Here is an 18,070-nt window from a genome sequence, read left to right as displayed (position 1 = left end):
TTGTTTTTTGTTTTTTTTAATTACCTGTATGTATAAAAAAAACTATAGTGTGTTGCATTTATGAAATCCATGAATTGCTACAATAAACACAATTTTATTTCTGCATGTAACAAAAACATTTTGAACTTCAAAAAATGTGAGGGTTGTACTCTCTTTTGTGAAATACTGGAGTGATTTTATGTAAGGGTCATTTGTAGTGTAACTGTTCACATACTGTAGCTGACTTTTGTCACCTGTGTAACTGGTGATCATCCTGACCTAATTCAGCTCTGCTGCGACCCTAAACAGGATAAAGGGTGCAGGACATGGATGAATAGCTAATTCCATGTGCTGCGTGGTCTTCTAGGTGCTGCAGCAGGTGTGGCCCTTTGTCGGCCAGTATCTCGAGAAGCTCCTGGTGGAGACCATCGCGCCGTCTATTCGAGCCTCAAGCAGCCACCTGCAGACGCTCAGTTTCACTAAAGTGGACATGGGCGACAAGGTGATGCCATTTTTGCTTTGATTTAGGCCCGTTGACCTTGGCTACATAATGTATGTTCTGTGCAGGCCATGAAGGTGGTAGGGATCAAGGCACACACAGAGAACGACAAAGGACAGGTCCTGCTTGATCTGTATATCAGGTAAAATGTGACCTTGGGCTCTTGGCACATCTGTGACACATTTTTTTTAAATGTTAAAAAAAAAAAAAATGTGGGTGACATGTTCCTCTTAGCTATGTTGGCAATGTAGAGATCGACGTGGAAGTAAAGAGATACTTCTGCAAAGCTGGAGTCAAGGGAATACAGGTGAGTCAAAAACATCATTATCATATGCGATATTGTATCTCATGATGGAGGGAATCTCCCTGCGGCTTTCACATTTAGTTCCTTTCTGTGTGCACGTAGTTGCACGGGATGATGCGGGTCATATTGGAGCCGCTGATCGGAGATGTGCCCATTGTGGGTGCAGTCACCATGTTCTTCATCCGCAGACCAGTAGGTTGATCTGTCGACATTCACCTTTATTTGTCCTTTCCTTGTTGCACACCCAACCATCTCTCTTGTGGGTATTGTGTGTCTCGCTGGTATTTTTCAACTATTGACTCCCATCCTGATTGATTTTGCAATATTCGTTGACATCTTTCTTACATTTATGTCATCCCAGAAACTAGATATCAACTGGACTGGATTGACAAATTTGTTGGATATCCCCGGACTGAAGTGAGTCATACTCGAATAACATCACGCTGTTCGAACAGTATTAAAAACGAAACAAAAATCTTGATTAAAACAAACATAAAGGGTAATTACTTCAACAAAATGTTTTTATTGGCAATAAGTCATTTAACCTAACCCGAGACAGCGAATAGCTTCTTACGTCTTGGAAAATGCTTGTTGTGAAAAGTTTGTGATGTCGGGCTCAAACGATTCCAGCAAGCGATTCCTTAAACGTTGTGTTTAACAGTATCGCTCACTCGAGATGTGTGAGAGTGAAGATGTAGCATAGGTGTTGGTGCTGTGATCAAGTGTCAAGTATATTATTTGGGGGGTGGGGGGGGGGGGATAATAATCGCCTTGCTACGGGCGCAGCCGACCTACACCAAATCACTGCTGTTGTTTAACAGAAATATTTATATTGACATAACCCAAGCTAATGATCTTTAATAATGTTATGTGGTGACATCTTTGTAATGCCAGTGGAACGTGTTCTCCTTCTTCGTCTTCAGTGTCATGTCTGACAGCATGATCATGGATGCCATCGCCTCCTTCTTGGTACTCCCCAACCGTCTGGTCGTCCCCCTCGTTCCAAACCTGCATGTGGGGCATCTTCGCTCCCCTTTGCCCAGGGTAAAGATGCAATACACAGCAACTCAAGATGATACATACCATATCTCTCTTATCTAGCGCGGTCATTTTTATACCTTAGGGTGTGGTGCGCATCCACCTGGTGGAGGCCCAGAATCTGGCAGCAAAGGACAGCTATGTGAAAGGGGTTATGGCCGGCTTGTCAGACCCCTATGCCATATTGCGGGTGGGTCCACAGATGTTCACGTCCCACCACTTCGACAACACAGACTCACCCAAGTGGGGAGAGATGTACGAGGTAAGGAACATGGAGGGCTTATGATTGTGCGGAGCACTCACTCACCAGCCTGCTTTGTTACACTGGTGGAGAAATGAGACTGCCTCTCAATGTTCCATTTTCATTCATTCAATGTGACGCCACGGCCATTTCCCAACCATTGCAGGGGTCTGTATACATTTGTATACATTTCTTTGTATGTGTGTCTGATGCACCAGGTGATAGTCCATGAAGTGCCTGGTCAGGAACTGGAGGTGGAGGTTTATGACAAAGATCCAGACCAGGACGATTTCCTGGGCAGGTACATGTGCATCATTCATGTCTCGATTGTATTTTGTGTTTGTATGTTTAATGTCACACATTTCAATCACTCAGTGATTACATTTCATAGAGACTGGACAAAATCACATTTCTTTGTTTTCTCCCAAATTGCATCTTCTGATATGTTTTATTAATGGGCTCATTTTATTTTTCTTCCACCTAGGACCAAAATAGATTTGGGCATTGTGAAGAAGTCCATAGCCGTTGATGATGTAAGAAAATGCAGTTTTTATTCTTCTCATCATTTTGGGACATTTCCTTGTACCGTAATTGTTTTAGCTTTATGCAAGGCTTTTTAAGTTGTTGTTTGTCAACAAGTCCATTTTTTAAGAACAGATGCAAGTAATAATCTATATAAAATTACATATAGAATACACTTACTGTATATTTGCCTAGTTATGTTTGCCATGATCACATACTATAAGTATTAATCGAACAATATGTTTAAAATTGTAAATAGCAATATAATTCTAGTTGTGGTTACCTTCTTGAGCAAACTCATCATGATGCAGAAAAGTTCTACACCATTGCAGACTAAAAAACGATAATAAACATTCATACTTTTGTGATAGTGTCGATCGAGCCTCATTATCTTTATGAAGGCAGAATCTTTGCTGCCATTGTTGTTTTGTATCTCATTAGATTGTGTGACGAGGTTTCATTATGTTCTTGTGTCCTCAGTGGTTCCCTTTGAAGGATACGCCGTCGGGTCGGGTCCATCTTAGACTGGAGTGGTTGGCCTTGATGCCTACCACTGATCGACTCGAGCAGGTGTGCCCGTCTTATGCTGGATAGATGTGTTTTCCCCCCCACTGTAATGACAATGTAGTTAAGAAACATTGACTGGAACTCTCCCCCATTCCAGATCCTGAAGAGGAACGAGAGTGTGACCAGTAAGACAGCCGACCCGCCCTCCTCCGCCATCTTGGTCATCTATCTTGACAAAGCCGAAGCACTTCCAGTGAGTCAAATAGCTCGTGTTGCTCACAGTTGCTTCCTGTGTGGTTACAATTAGGCTTTGCCATCTGTTTAGCTTTCCACACGGTTGTTGCTGTGGCCTCTAACCCTGCTCAGACACAAACTAGAGTGTGGTTATTTTTAGCAACCCCGTCCCCGTGACAAACTGTGTCAAACTCATTGTGGTCTTAATGTAGATCTTCGGCTCCTTAAAGCTGACTCACAGAATGCTTGCTTCCTGTGTACAAGTTGCTATGGTGAATTTCCACGCTTTTTTTTCAAACATTTCTCTTCTTCAGGTCACATGCTTTTGCTCTCTCTCTCTCTCTCTCTCTGTATATATATATATATATATATATATATATATATATATATATATATATATATATTTTTTTTTTAAAAAATATATATATATAAATATATATATAAAACACACACAAATCTCTTCTCCATTTTTTAGATCAAGAAGGGGAATAAAGAGCCCAATCCCATGGTGCAGTTATCTGTGCAGGATATTACTAGAGAGAGCAAGGTAGATTTAAATTACAATGTCGTATATTATGTTCCATTTATTGGTCCTGTGACTTGAACCGCTTTTTCTGTTTCTTCGCATTTTAAGACATGTTACACAACAGTCGATCCAGAGTGGGAAGAAGCATTTACCTTTTTTATCCAGGATCCACGCAAACAAGATATTGATATTCAGGTAACCTTTCATTTGTTGCTTTAACCTAACAATATTAGTAATGCCTGCACAATTTAATGAGATCGGTTACAAGTGACTTTACAAAGATAATATTACCTCAGCATAATTCTTGATGCCAGAGCATTACAACCGCCTTCCAGTGTTATGCAGTGCAGTTCTATAACCTGCAATTCATGCACCTATCAATCAAACCTTAGCCTTATCACCTCTGCCGAGCGCAGGGGCAAAATGTATCCCTTTTCTTAATTAGCCTGTTTTTTAGTGCATTGGACTTTGCAAAAACATGCATACACAAGCCATTTCCATGAAGTTATGTAGAGGGATGGCTGTAATGATACTTTCCCTTTATCTTTATCTTATGGCATCCTCCACAAACTTGGATTTGTTTTATTGAGTTTACTTGTTGACTTCTGTTGTGTTTTTAATGACAAGATTGTCTGTGTCTTTATAGTGGACACCATTTATTGCCATCCTGCCTCATTCTTGTCAAGGCAAAATATTCCGTGCAACTTTTATATTGAATTTCATGTTTTATGGTGCATGATTACCACTGATTGTGCACCAAACACCAAACACCTTGTCATTCAGAATTGTTGCAATCGTTGTCTTTGTATTGTGTCAACCAGGTGAAGGATGTAGACCGTGTGCAGACATTAGGCAGTCTGACCATCCCTCTGTCCCGTGTGCTGTCCACTTCTGGTCTCGCTCTGGACCAGTGGTTCCAGTTGGACAACTCTGGATCAGCCAGTCGCATTTATATCAACGCAATTCTCAGGGTAAATGGCAATCAGTCGTGGAATTACACAAATTAACGACTTTTGAATTTAGGCCTTAGGTGTGAGACTTTTGTCCACTTTTAATTTTTCGTCCCCACATCTTGTAGATGCTGTGGTTGGATGAGGAACGTATCACAGCTGATGCGTCATCTCACCTGGAATCTGGAGGCAAACAGTTACCCCAGGAGACCTCTCCCCACTCCAGTTTTGCCACAGAGGTAACGATACAGCCACCACCTGGTCCTACACCCCAATTTCTCATCGTCATTCTCCTAATATTGAATTATTTATGTTTGCAGGGGCTGCTTAGAATCCACCTGTTGGCCGGGCAGAACCTTGTTCCCAAAGACAACTTGATGGGGGGCATGGTGAAAGGCAAGAGCGACCCCTATGTCAAGATCAATATAGGAGGCGAAACATTCACAAGCCAAGTCATCAAGACCAATCTCAACCCCACCTGGAATGAGATGTATGAGGTAAATAAATGCCCCTAATATGTTAAAGGAAGCCTACATGATCATGGCTTTGACATACTCTCAACTTCATTCCCCCTCAGGTGATTTTGACACAGTTGCCTGGTCAGGAGCTACATCTGGAGGTGTTTGATAAAGATATGGACATGAAGGATGATTTCATGGGCAGGTAGTGCTACATGATATGTATTGACATGTATTTTATGATTAATTTGGGGTGTACACTGAGCTGACTTGGTTCCCAAATACAGACTGAAGATCAATCTGAAGGACATCATTGATTCTCAGTACACTGACCAGGTACGAACACACATTTTATTTTGCTTGGAACTATTTGGTATTGGTGCCCTGCGGTTGATGGGCGACCAGTCCAAGGAGTACCCCGCTTCTCGCCCAAAGTCAGCAGGGACAGGCTGTAGCAAAGCCCAAATGCTGCCTAACTCTTCTTTGGACCACACCTATTTGTACGAGTATTAACATAATCGTGTGTGATTGTGTGTTCATGTATCAGTGGTACACTCTCAAGGATGTCAAGTCAGGTCGGGTTCACCTGGTACTGGAATGGGTTCCAACAGCCTCAGAAGCAGACCAAGTGGATCAGGTTGGTATTTCAACAGAAACCGTGCCATCACGTAAATAATATGAATCCAAATTCACTTGCTATATTGTTTCTCTTAAGGTTCTTCACTTCTATTCCCGGCAGTCCTACCAGAACAAGGCGATTCCGTCTGCAGGTCTTCTGTTTGTCTTCATTGAACAGGCAGATGGTTTACCAGTAAGTCTGTCGGAGGATGTATCTGTGAAGGAAAATGTAACAGAGGTAAAATGCTCTGTGGTTTCTTTTACTTATGCATATCAACAGTTGAAGAAGAGTGGAAAAGAGCCAAAAGTGGGAGCAGAGATAGTTCTTGGAGCAATGTCCCGCAAAACTACGGTGAGACTCTTCCTCCTCTTTTAGTTGAAAATGCTGTAGAGACCACAATAATAACCAGCCTAATGACATCTCTTACGTCTCTGCTGCAGGTGTGTGATCGCTCTATGTCCCCTGAGTGGAATGAGGCATTCTGCTTCTTGGTTCGCGACCCCAGAGAGGATATTCTTCTTGTCAAGGTAGTCAGACAATCAGTAAACGTTTTACATGTACAAATCATGTTGGGTCCCGTATGCTTAAGTCTGTGCCCGCTCTGCCGTCCACTTCATTCTATCATTTGCGCGCCTTCTGGCCATGTGCGCACATTGGGTGGAGTAACCCAAAAGTGTGGGCGTTCTCCCTCATATCTGGCCTTGCGCCTATTCTGTCAAAGCCTAAATTCCATTTTTGTTTTGCTGATGGGTCCACAGTCATTTTTTAAGATCTGTTTAATACTTTTACGGGGAGTTCTAGTTTTGGAGTACCTGAGATTGGTCTGAGTATGGTCTGAAAACTACTTTTGGGCTGTGTGGTCATTTAGAGCATGGTCTTCCTTCTTCAGCTCTCCCACAGCTGGACACTGCCCATGGGCTCCTTAGTGGTTCCTATCAAAGAGCTGCTCGCTGAGCCAGAGCTGGTCTTGGATCAGTGGTTCCATCTGGACGGAGCCTCCCCTGAGAGTCAGGTTCTTCTTCGGGCTGAGCTCAAGGTAAGACAGCTGTCATTTGAATAAATCCTTCCAATTTGAAGTCCTTTAAAACTTCACATTGTTTTCCGACACAGATGCTGATACCAAGCAAGTGCCCCCGTGCCAGTGGCCAAGATAAGGTCACTTTGAAAGAATCAAACCGCTTTCCCGATCAGCGGAAACGTGAGGGAGATGTGATCCAAAAGTGAGCGCTCTGAACATCCAAAAATATTTTTTTTCCCTCTGTGACTCTGATGTTAAGTGTGTGTTTTTAGGTCAAGTTCAGTGGATGCTCCTGTCGAAACTCTTGTCCCCCAAGTGCTGATGCATGAAGAGGTTCATGAAAAGACACCTGTAGCTGATGTGACAGAAGATACGAAAGAAGACGCCTCAAGTCCTACCGTGGTGAAACCTCCTCACACTGCCCCAGACCTCAGCTTTGCCAATGAGGTAATATGATCGATGACGTAACGGCAATAAATGGACAAAAGTATGAAGAAGTGAAAATGGATCAAAAATATACCGCTAACAGTTTCCCTTTTCACTGGGAAAACTTTCCAAATAGTTTGGTGTGCGCCTGTCGGAATTTTGTCTGTCTGTCAAACTCATTCAAGCATTCTTTTATGAACCTTGCTGTCTTGCTGAAACACAAAAGGGCCTTCCTCAAACTGTGCTCATAAATTTGGAAGCCGCGAAATGTCCAAATTGTCTGAGTTAAGATGTTAAGATTCAAAGGACACAAAAGGTTCTAGCCCAATTGCTGTTTGAATATTTAATACACCGAGGCTTTTGTCTGTTTTGTCTATCTTATTAAAGCAGGAAGACAGACATTTAATAACTAATGATCTTGAGATGACCTTCAGCATGTGTGAAATCACCCTTCATCTCACTGTAGGGGCTAATGAGAATCATCCTCAAGGAGGCTGAGGATCTGGTCGCCAAGGACAACCTGATGGGGGGTATGAAGAAGGGCAAGAGTGACCCCTATGCAAAGATCACCGTTGGAGAGGTCACATTTAAAAGCAACGTTGTAAAGGAGAATCTCAACCCTTTCTGGAATGAGATGTATCAGGTGCTGAGCAGGATTTAGGATCAAGTAGTTCTAGACAGCCATGTTTAATCCTGTATTTTCCCTCCTTTTATGGGTTCCAATAGGTGGTGATGAAGCCTCAGTCTGGACAGGATGTCCTTGTGGAGGTGTATGACAAAGACATGGACAAAGATGACGTTTTGGGAAGGTGAGGATGTGAGGGAGGTTGTCCAGTAAAGGACTGAAACACGCCGCAGCACTTTTGACAGTCTATCACACACACTCAATAAATGCAGTGCTATTGTCAACAGGGTTAATATCAGTATGGCCGACATCATTCACTCCCAGTACATGGACCAGGTGAGTAGACACCCAGGCTGCATCTTTAATACTGTATATGTCATTTGCTTTTGCTCAGTGTTTGCTTATTTTGCAGTGGTACACTCTGAGTGATGTTAAGTCTGGTCGTGTCCGTCTCATAGTGGAGTGGGTCCAAACAGTGTCCCATAATGGCACCCTGGACAAAGTAAGTTCACGGCTCCTGTTGCACATGAAAATACCAGAATGTTGTGATACTTTGTTATTTCCAGCAGTGTCAATGTTGATAAAATAATGCAATTGTTTTAAAATTTGGAATAATGTTGACTCAAAACCTCATATTTGACCTCCGAATGCACAAGACTGCTCTATAAAGTGGACCCCTGCATACTTGTGGTTCGACACCTTTTGCACTCATCTATCTGCAGATTTTATCCCCCATTTTTTCCCTTTTTATTTTATTATTATTATTATTATTATTTTGGGGTGGCTTATTGGTGGTATAGCCCCTCTTATACAATAATTTTTGTCCCCCATCCCTCGCAAATACTGGGTGTCCACTGTATTGTATCTGTGTATTTTGCAGGTGATGCAGCTGCAATCTTTGCAGTCATTCAACAACAAGACAGTTCCTTCTGCAGCTCTGCTCTTTGTTTATATGGACAGAGCACACGCATTGCCTGTGAGTCACTTCTTTACATTGTTAGTAGATGTGCGTTTCGAAGAGTTTAACAAAAAGCCCCTTTAGCGAGGTGAGATATCCGTTATTGATCTCCAGAGAGGAAATTCAGGTGTTAACAGCAGTTTAAAATACATTTATGAAATAATTCAATAATAATAATAACAATACATAAATAAATAAATATTTTTTTAAATAAACATATACCTCTTTTAAAAACAATAAACACGTCGGTGACTTCGTCTTTAAACCAGATTGTCACCGTCCTTATGTTGGCCGCCTGCTGTTCCACCAGCAGCCTATTGATGGTCTCAAGGTTGGTTAAGTAGGGGTCAGAATCCCCAGAGGGGAGAGAGAAGAGCCGTTGTTTTCCATTTATTATTATTTATTTTTAACAAATGAGAGAAAGAAACATCGTTGAAGTCTCCACTGACCAGTATGAGGGCACTAAAATGCGGAAATTGTAATCTTGCGGTCACAGCAATGGCACAAATGTAAATAAAATGCAAAAACATTTGGATGTTTTTTACAATTCTAAAATGAAATCAAGTGATACAAATGCCTGTTAATTACATTTAATTTGGGTTTTCTATGAGGAAAATATGGGGGCGTTGCAGCCTTAAATGCAGTTAGTGAATACAAATGTATGTCGAATGTGTCTTTCTGTGTCCAGTTTAAGAAAAGTGGAAAGGAGCCAAAGGCTGGGGCTGAGCTTGTTTTTGGTAACACAACCTACAAAACTAAGGTATGGCAAGTCATATATTATACCAGTATATTGTTAGCAATAAGGATATTTAAAGTACAGTATCTATTTATGAATGATCAGTGCCACAGTTAAACTGCACAGAACTTTATGGGACAAATAACTAAGGCAAGCTAATTATGAACCTCAGGCAAGCTAATTATAGGGAGTTCATTCATGTTGTTCAAAAACCGCGTTCCTTGCTCCTGACCTTCTTCTCCTGTGTAGGTGTGTGATCGCAGCAGGTCACCTGAGTGGAATGAGGGCATTCTATTTTTTGGTCCGCGACCCCGCTGAAGAGATGCTCGTCATCAAGGTCAATACTTGTCGTATTTAAAGACTACAGTCTCTACCGAAGTGTAACACTGCTTTCTTGCGTTTGTAGTTATCCAGTGCTTGGGACCAGCCAATGGGCTCACTCGTGGTTCCTGTGAAGGAGCTTCTGTCAGAACCGCAGCTTGTCCTGGATCAGTGGATGCCACTGGATGGAGCCTTGCCTGAGAGCTGAGCTCCTACTGAGGGCTGAACTCAAGGTGGGAGAAAAATCATCATATCTGTATCATGTCTCCATATGTAGTTTCTAAAAACTATGAGCATGCAGTTCATAGCACAGCAAACTAAATCCACATAAATAAACCTGTTAGTAAATTAATACATCTCTGACAGTGTCAATCCTAAATGAGCATTTATTTTCACCAAAGGCGGATCCAGCTACATGTTTATGTTTGTATTTATCACATATGTTTTAATACCTCGAGAGGAAATTACATTTTCACGCTTATCGGTATATTTTGACTGTACACTACACAGATAAGTTGAGAACTACACATTTATACATTCAAGGGGGGATAGGATGGATTCTTGAATTTAATATCACTATTAGGGCCGAGTGGTGAGGTGATCCACCAGATCCAGAGTAGATAAAGTTGCAGTAAAAAATGCTTGCAGCGGTAGTTGGCATCCACTTTATAGTGTCACCTTCAGGAACAGGGTGGAATGTTATTCCCTGTCAACTGCTGTTGTCAATCAAATTTCTTCTGCAACACAGAATATTCTTTTTTTTTTTTTTTTTTTTGTATTTTTGTTTTAAAAATGTTCGAACAGATATTGAACTCGAGGATGACTGAAGCTCCACAGCCTTGTCATCCTGCTTCAAAGAAGACAGTCACGGTAGCCGCTGAGAAGAATGAAGATGGCTCAACGCTGCCATTAGATGAGTGAGTGTTTTATTTAGCATTTCACAGGCTAAAAACAAATAACGTGTGGTTATCAGAGTGCGTTTCGTCAGTTGTGCTACAGTAACAAGCCCGCTGAAGTACCCAGAAGAAGCAACAGATGATGCAGGGTCCTCTATGGTTCAGCCCCCTGATGCTACAGTGAGTCACAGCACATCATTAATTTCTTTCTCGTTTCACATTCACACTTGATACATGAAATGTGCCACAGTTGGTGGACGATCGAGCAGATGCAGAAGAGCATCGCACAAAGTCAGACCATCGAGTTCATACGGAGGACATGGAGATACAGGACATGATGGCAGAGGAGTAAGCTCATAACATATCTGATTTATTACCACTATTTGAACTAGTTTGTGGTTTACGTGTGTGTGTGTGTGTGTGTGCAGTGCTGGTCTGGATGACCAGGCCCATTCCACAGTGTCTGATCTACCCGCTGAACCCGTGAAGCCCAAAGTTGACGTTTCTCCACAGCACACAAGCCCAAGCCAGGACTTTGGCACTGAGGTGAATCTGGTGTTTGTAATATTTAGCCAGTCAAATGCAGTAGTTGTCTTTTTTCATTGTTGCTCAGTTATTGTCTCAATAAGTACAATGTTGAAAAATCTGCAGAATGTCAAATATTTGGGTTCCATCAAAGCTGCGTGTCTCTGAGCCGAATGAAGTGCGAATACATTGACGTTTTAGCTGCCGTCCTTCCTCTATAAAAGTCGTGTGAATGATGAATCAGCAGCATGTGGGTTTGGTGTCGTTTTCCAATCGCAATGACTCACCGTGCCACTTCCCAGCTTTCTTAAACTGTTACTGTGAAACCGTCCTCTGTGCTTTGTGTTGACGTGAGCCGCAACTTTTGTATGCATGACAAAAGCTTTATGCTTAAAGGTTGAAGAGAACGTTGCTCAAAAAATGAAGCCAATAATAATAATAATACCTGTAATAAATCATATAATTTTTATTCTGGAAAACAGATTCCACAGTTATACCTTTGATTCATGTTTTTGGAAGTGTTTTCTTCATCTTTGAAAATGCGTGTTTTCATTATACTTGATGTTCTGTGCATTTAATTTATTGCGCAATAGTCTAGCATTGTTGTTTTAATGCGTATCAGTCTTTTTGACATACAGTAGTAAAGTAGGACACAGAGTTCGAAGGATGACACAAAATCTAGTAGTGAAAATCTGACCTAAGGTGTAGATACAGGAATTTATTTCCCCATTTGAGTCACTATGGCATCACTGGAACGCTATAACGCCACTGCCCCTTTGTTCGTCATCCTCCATGATAGATATTTTTGAATTTTGTATTTGAGTTTTGTGTTTTTTTTTTTTTTTTTGGTCTTTGGTCTTAGTGGATGTCTCCTGTGTGGCATCTTAGTTACTTTTGGCAATTATTCCATATCATACCTAACACAGTAATTCTAAGACTAATGCACAGTTCTCTATATATACAGTATACTGTATATAATTTATTGCTGTGAACTTAACTCACATGTCTTGCATGCTGTAGGCGTTGCTGAGGATTCATCTGCTGGAGGCCCAGAGTCTGGTTGCTAAGGACAACCTGATGGGGGGCATGGTGAAGGGCAAGAGTGACCCCTATGTCAAGATCACCATTGGAGGGGTTACATTCAAGAGCCATGTTATCAGGGAGAATCTCAACCCCACGTGGAACGAGATGTATGAGGTAAACAGATGGTTGAATTTTGAACTTTGAAAGGAAGTCGCTTTAACCCTCTTGTTACGTTCGTTTCTCAGGCACAGCAATAACATTTCTCGGGAAATGTGACCCATTATCCAAAAGTGGAAGAAACGGGGGGCACACTAAACACTGATTGCGCAAGAGAATGGACCCATTATCTTATGGTCTATAGCCAGATAGGTGCACAGCCCAGGAATTATTTCTCACGTTTGTTAACATTGCAAGATGTGATATACATACTGTAAATATATACTTTTTTCCTTTTACATTGTTGCATGCAAATGCAGGACAATTTAAATTTAAATCAGGATTGTATTGTCTTGGTAGACCGCTTTCATTCTAATATTATGTAGGACTTTTGTCATTTTTGCATGTTATTCATTTCTTTTGACGATTACCTCGGCGGCACGGTGGGCGACTGGTTAGCACATCTGCCTCACAGTTCTGAGAACCCGGATTCAAATCCGGCCTCGCATTTGTGGAGTTTGCATGTTCTCCCCGTGCCTGCGTGGGTTTTCTCCGGGTACTCGGGTTTCCTCCCACCTCCCAAGAACATCCACAGTAGGTTTATTGAAGACTCTAAATTGCCCGTAGGTGTGAATGTGAGTACGCATGGTTGTTTGTTTCTATGTGCCCTGCGATTGGCTGGCGACCAGTTCAGGGTGTACCCCGCCTTTCGCCCAGAGTCAGCTGGGACAGGCCCCAGCACGCCCGCAACCCTAGTGAGGAGGAGCGGTACGGAAAAGGGATGGCTCGATGGATGGACTAATAACTAACGATTATGTGATTTTGCATTTGTTCAGCTTTACAGGGCCACTACATCATTTATGCATGTATTTTGTTTTTCTTCTTCAGGTAGTTTTAAGCAGCCACAGTGTCCAGGAAATTCAGCTTGAAGCGTTTGATAAAGATTTCGATTCTGACGACTTCCTGGGCAGGTTTGTGGCATTGTGCTAGTAGTACTGCGAGTAGTAGTATGAGTCTTGAGAAGATGATAACTGATTATTTGAATGTTAATAACTGATTATTTGAATGTTAGGTTCAGTATTAAACTCAGTGAGGTCGTCAGATCACAGTACATCGATCGGGTAAGTCAAGTTTTTATTTTTTAATTCTTCTTCTCCTTAACGTTGCTTCAATAGCTAACATGACTTATGTTGCAGTGGTACACTTTGAATGATGTGAAGTCCGGGCGGCTGCGCTTGATCCTGGAGTGGGTTCCAACAGTGTCGCATTCCGTCCAACTTGACCAGGTTTGCATTTTTTAGTACATGCTGGAGGTAGAACATTTCTTGCTTCCTATGGGAGTCATTAGTAAAGACATAAAGTAAAATAAAAGCGAGTTACCAGTGAAGTAACACATGATGGTTTACATTTTATTAATCAGTCAGCGGTCATAGGATTAGGTACACCTGAAGACACTGATGACATCCACTACAAGGGCTGTATCAATATTTCTGTATTTACAAAGGTAATAATGTTCCAATTTGATTTTGATTGTCAGAGAGGTATTAATTGAACTTTTTACAGAACAAAATCGTATATCTTCAAACAGTGGCATTCCCCTGACTATAAACCGTGCCTCAATTAATTGGCAGGTGTGACACCCACTTGAAGAAATGAATAACTCCCATCAAACAAATGCCTCCTCTTTTTAACCTAAGGGAAGACAGTTATGCCGGCACGGTGGAACATCTGCCTCCCAGTTCTGGGGACCGGGGTTCAATCCCCGGCCCCGTCTGTGTGGAGTTTGCGTGTTCTCCCCGTGCCTGCGTGGGTTTTCTCCGGGCACTCCGGTTTCCTCCCACATCCCCAAAACATGCGTGGTTGGTTAATTGAAGACTCTAAATTGCCCGTAGGTGTGAATGTGAGTGCGAACGGTTGTTTGTTTGTATGTGCCCTGCGATTGGCTGGCATCCAGTTCAGGGTGTACCCCGCCTCCTGCCCGATGCCCTGCTGGGATTGGCTCCAGCACGCTCCGTGACCCTAGTGAGGAGAAGTGGCTCAGAAAATGGATGGATGGATGTTAAATTGGGGGAAATAGTCAGACAGTCTCATGAGACGTCTGTTATGAACACTTGCTTAGAAATATGTTAGAAATGTGGTTCAGTTACCCAAAAAAGAATTGACTATAATGTTTATTATTGTGATTGCAACTCAGAACTGCATTGCATCATACTGAGCCCTGTTTTTCTCTATTTCGATGACCTTATTCGGTTCCATGAGAGGGGCAACACAACGATAAAGCTATTTTATTGCCTCACTTTAGATTGTGCAGAAGAACTGAATGAAGAATCCATTTAGCGCTCACTTCTTTTCTTGTGGGAACTGTGCAGGTACTGCAGCTTCAGTCTCTCCAATCTTTCAAGAACAAAGCCGTCCCTTCTGCCGCTTTGCTCTTTGTCCATTTGGAGCGAGCGCACTCGTTACCCGTAAGTCACCAGCAGCCTCTCGGTGTATTCTAAATTACTAACAAACTAAGTGTTGTCATAAATAAAACATATGTTTTTCTAGCTGAAGAAGAGTGGAAAGGAGCCCAAAGCGGGAGCTGAGCTTGTCCTCGGAGACACAACGTACAAAACCCAAGTGAGACTGATAAAGGGTGATGTGTCGACCCTAAAATGATTAAAAGATCACTAGACTCACTGTCTTTGTTATTTATTATTTTTCAAGCTGTGCGACCGCAGCGCCAATCCTCAGTGGGCCGAGTCTTTCTACTTCCTTGTGCGGGACCCTAAACACCAGATGCTTGTGCTCAAAGTAAGGCCAGCTGAGGTTAATGACGCACGCATTTCCAATTTGCAGTTACATTTGCTCTTATATATTTAAGTGTGAATTAATTCGTTTGCATCGCAGTTGTCCAGTGGCTGGGACCAGCCGATGGGTTCTCTGGTGGTTTGTGTAAGGGAGCTGCTGGCCCACCCACAGCTGGTCCTGGATCAGTGGTTCCATCTGGATGGAGCAACACCTGACAGCCAGATCCTGCTGAGGCTTGAACTCAAGGTGGGAAAATCACAGTTCAAGCGCACATGTAGTTCGTACACTGCCCCACATTGTGTACGGGTAGACATCTCTTGTTGGTTGTTTTTTTTTTTTTTGTGCTCTTCAATAGGTTCTGGAGACCAAAATGGTAGACATGATCAGTGGTGGGACTCTGCCTTGTGCTGACCCCAGTAGTGGATCTGGGAATGGGCAGGTGAAGTTGTCGCTTTCGTATGACTCACGAGGGACAAAGCTGGTCATCGTTGTACATGCCTGCAGGTATGCACTCGCAATGGGCTAATACTTACATTACCTACAATACCTGCACCATGTTTTGCATTCCAATACAATCACACCCAAGAAGTTTGACAACAACAAGGTAACAGATATGTTTTTAGCCACAACAAAAGGGATCATGTTGTCGCAATGTACCCTGCTGCTTATTTCGATCACAGTCAACAGGAAGATTGAAAAACTTGCTAAATCCATTTGCTGTCTGTGCACAGAGGCCTGTTGTGCCCCAGTAAGGACGCTGTAGACAGCTACGTGTCCATAATGCTGCTGCCAGACAAAAGCAAGGCCACCAAGAGGAAGACGGCTGTGAAGAAACGAGATCTCAACCCCGAGTTTAATGAGAGGTAACTGACTTAAGTCTGCCTTTTAGAACGTATTGCTTTCTGGTTAGTTCGGCTTGTTGGCTTGCTCATATCGTCTTGGGTGACTTCACTACAGGTTTGAATACAATTTGCCTGCGGAGGAATTGAAGTTGAGGCACCTCAGCTTGTCAGTGAAGAATAACTCCGCCTCATTCAGAAGTCGTGATGTCATTGGGCAGGTGATCGCAACTTATTGTACTTTCCTTCTATGACGAGTAAAGTACTAAGTAAATATGCCATGATCTGGCTTAAACACATATGTTCATCTTGTTGTGTAGGTGCAAATTGAGTTGGCGGAGGTGGAGCTGGTGCCTGGCGTCACTGATTGGTAAGCACTCACATCATTAAAATACAGTCAAAACATTTAAACTCATTGAAAGCAAGGCAATAAATTGCCTTTAAAAGAAATCCTCGCCTATCAAATGATAATCCATCCACAATGGTTGGAAGGAAACCATGTAACGTTTGATTAACTGGTGACAAGTTTGCACACTCTTTCACACCAATTCATATAAAACGCTCTTCTCTCATAATATTTCCATAATAAAAGTATAATGAAACGAAGACGTGTCCAAATAAAGAGTTGTTTAATTGAGTGAGAGAAAAAAAATGATTCAGCCAAGTATTCAAAAATGTTGCACTATAAACTACAGCTATTTGGCAGATTTACAGTAGTTATAAATCTTTTCACACTCTTTCCTATTTCTTGTACATTTAATCTTTGTTTTAATATTGATGTAGACTTCATAACCCAGTCAAGACAGATAGTGAAGTAAAATGACATATTTACATAAAGCTCCTGATGGTGTAAAAGTGTTGCCTCTGTATTTTACATTGAATTCAGCCGAATTTCTGGTTTTATGGAGAATTTACTCACCTACCTTTGACCTAGGTGGATCAGGCAGACAGTGAAAATATACCTTCATTTTCATCTCTAAAATGTTCCATTTATTTTTCCAAAGTTGATTTATTAGCATATTTGGTTTATTAACACAAAGTAACAATGTTGCTCTTCATCCAAAAGAAAAAATGTTTGTCCCACCCTTAATCTAGACCTTGTTTGCAGGGTGCTTAGCATTCATTCCTAACTACCACTGGTCGTCGCAATTTGTGCATTTTATTATTATTTTTAAATATTGAATCCAAACCCTGAGACGAAACAGCAAAGAAATGCTGTAACTGCAATTCCATAATCACTTTGCTATGTACTTGATGCTGCCTTTTTAAAGCCTCTTTGTTCATTGCAGGTTCGTTTTGAGAGATGAAGCGGAGTAGCAAACAAGCTGATGATGTCACAGCTGAAACGTGGCATGGCTGCAGCTTACACTTGATGCCTTCTCCTTTCCACGTCCGCACTATAGCAGCCTCACCTGGAACAAGCAGCCCCAGCCTACAGCTCTGTGTGCTAACTTAGCCGTAGAAGAGAAAAACACTCAAATTGCTCATATAACCCAGCCATCATGCGCTTGGTACGGACAAGAGGAGAGTTTGAATCAAAAGTGCTAACAATAGTCAAATGTGGGATTGAAGGAAAAACTGAAAAGGCTTGAAAACATATGTTTTGCAAAGAGCAGATACATTTGGAAACTTTGAAAATGATTTCTAAATGCCACTTCAGTACGAGAAACCTTCTATCTGACTTACTTTTATAATGCAGCACCTTGCTTGCTTTTGTGTTTGACGTTGCCTTTTTGATGTACATTTTTTATAAGATTGCATTTTTTTTTTTTTTTTTTGCATCAGTTAAATGCTGTTTGTGTTGTTTATATTTGCAATGATTTCACAAGTGTTTGATGTGTGTTGGAAGATGGACACTAAAATATATATTGTGCATCTCG

General features: G+C 41.8%; 1 protein-coding gene across 1 annotated transcript in view; it reads left to right on the top strand.

Annotated features, from left to right (window-relative positions):
• esyt1b (extended synaptotagmin-like protein 1b) overlaps positions 1-18,070 on the top strand; it is a 21,803-nt gene extending 3,733 nt beyond the window's left edge. Inside the window, 52 exon segments of the mRNA XM_061689095.1 lie at positions 347-481; positions 547-620; positions 713-785; positions 885-974; positions 1,144-1,199; positions 1,706-1,826; positions 1,906-2,082; positions 2,280-2,362; positions 2,546-2,594; positions 3,064-3,153; positions 3,248-3,343; positions 3,800-3,871; positions 3,959-4,045; positions 4,672-4,821; positions 4,929-5,039; positions 5,121-5,297; positions 5,378-5,463; positions 5,546-5,594; positions 5,806-5,895; positions 5,974-6,069; positions 6,157-6,228; positions 6,318-6,404; positions 6,767-6,913; positions 6,988-7,097; positions 7,168-7,342; positions 7,788-7,964; positions 8,048-8,130; positions 8,234-8,282; positions 8,359-8,448; positions 8,827-8,922; positions 9,593-9,664; positions 9,890-9,925; positions 9,927-9,977; positions 10,047-10,166; positions 10,168-10,194; positions 10,766-10,878; positions 10,950-11,037; positions 11,108-11,205; positions 11,286-11,403; positions 12,403-12,579; positions 13,450-13,532; positions 13,634-13,682; positions 13,758-13,847; positions 14,931-15,026; positions 15,109-15,180; positions 15,268-15,354; positions 15,451-15,597; positions 15,707-15,855; positions 16,083-16,214; positions 16,309-16,411; positions 16,511-16,560; positions 17,480-18,070. Of these exon segments, the coding sequence (XP_061545079.1) occupies positions 347-481; positions 547-620; positions 713-785; positions 885-974; positions 1,144-1,199; positions 1,706-1,826; positions 1,906-2,082; positions 2,280-2,362; positions 2,546-2,594; positions 3,064-3,153; positions 3,248-3,343; positions 3,800-3,871; positions 3,959-4,045; positions 4,672-4,821; positions 4,929-5,039; positions 5,121-5,297; positions 5,378-5,463; positions 5,546-5,594; positions 5,806-5,895; positions 5,974-6,069; positions 6,157-6,228; positions 6,318-6,404; positions 6,767-6,913; positions 6,988-7,097; positions 7,168-7,342; positions 7,788-7,964; positions 8,048-8,130; positions 8,234-8,282; positions 8,359-8,448; positions 8,827-8,922; positions 9,593-9,664; positions 9,890-9,925; positions 9,927-9,977; positions 10,047-10,166; positions 10,168-10,194; positions 10,766-10,878; positions 10,950-11,037; positions 11,108-11,205; positions 11,286-11,403; positions 12,403-12,579; positions 13,450-13,532; positions 13,634-13,682; positions 13,758-13,847; positions 14,931-15,026; positions 15,109-15,180; positions 15,268-15,354; positions 15,451-15,597; positions 15,707-15,855; positions 16,083-16,214; positions 16,309-16,411; positions 16,511-16,560; positions 17,480-17,507 (5,034 nt within the window). The 3' untranslated portion in view covers positions 17,508-18,070.

This window comes from Phycodurus eques, chromosome 10, assembly GCF_024500275.1.
Source record: "Phycodurus eques isolate BA_2022a chromosome 10, UOR_Pequ_1.1, whole genome shotgun sequence".
NCBI classification, from domain to species: Eukaryota; Metazoa; Chordata; class Actinopteri; order Syngnathiformes; family Syngnathidae; genus Phycodurus; species Phycodurus eques.
Note: the sequence above shows the minus strand (reverse complement) of the source record. Positions and strands in the feature narration are given on the sequence as shown.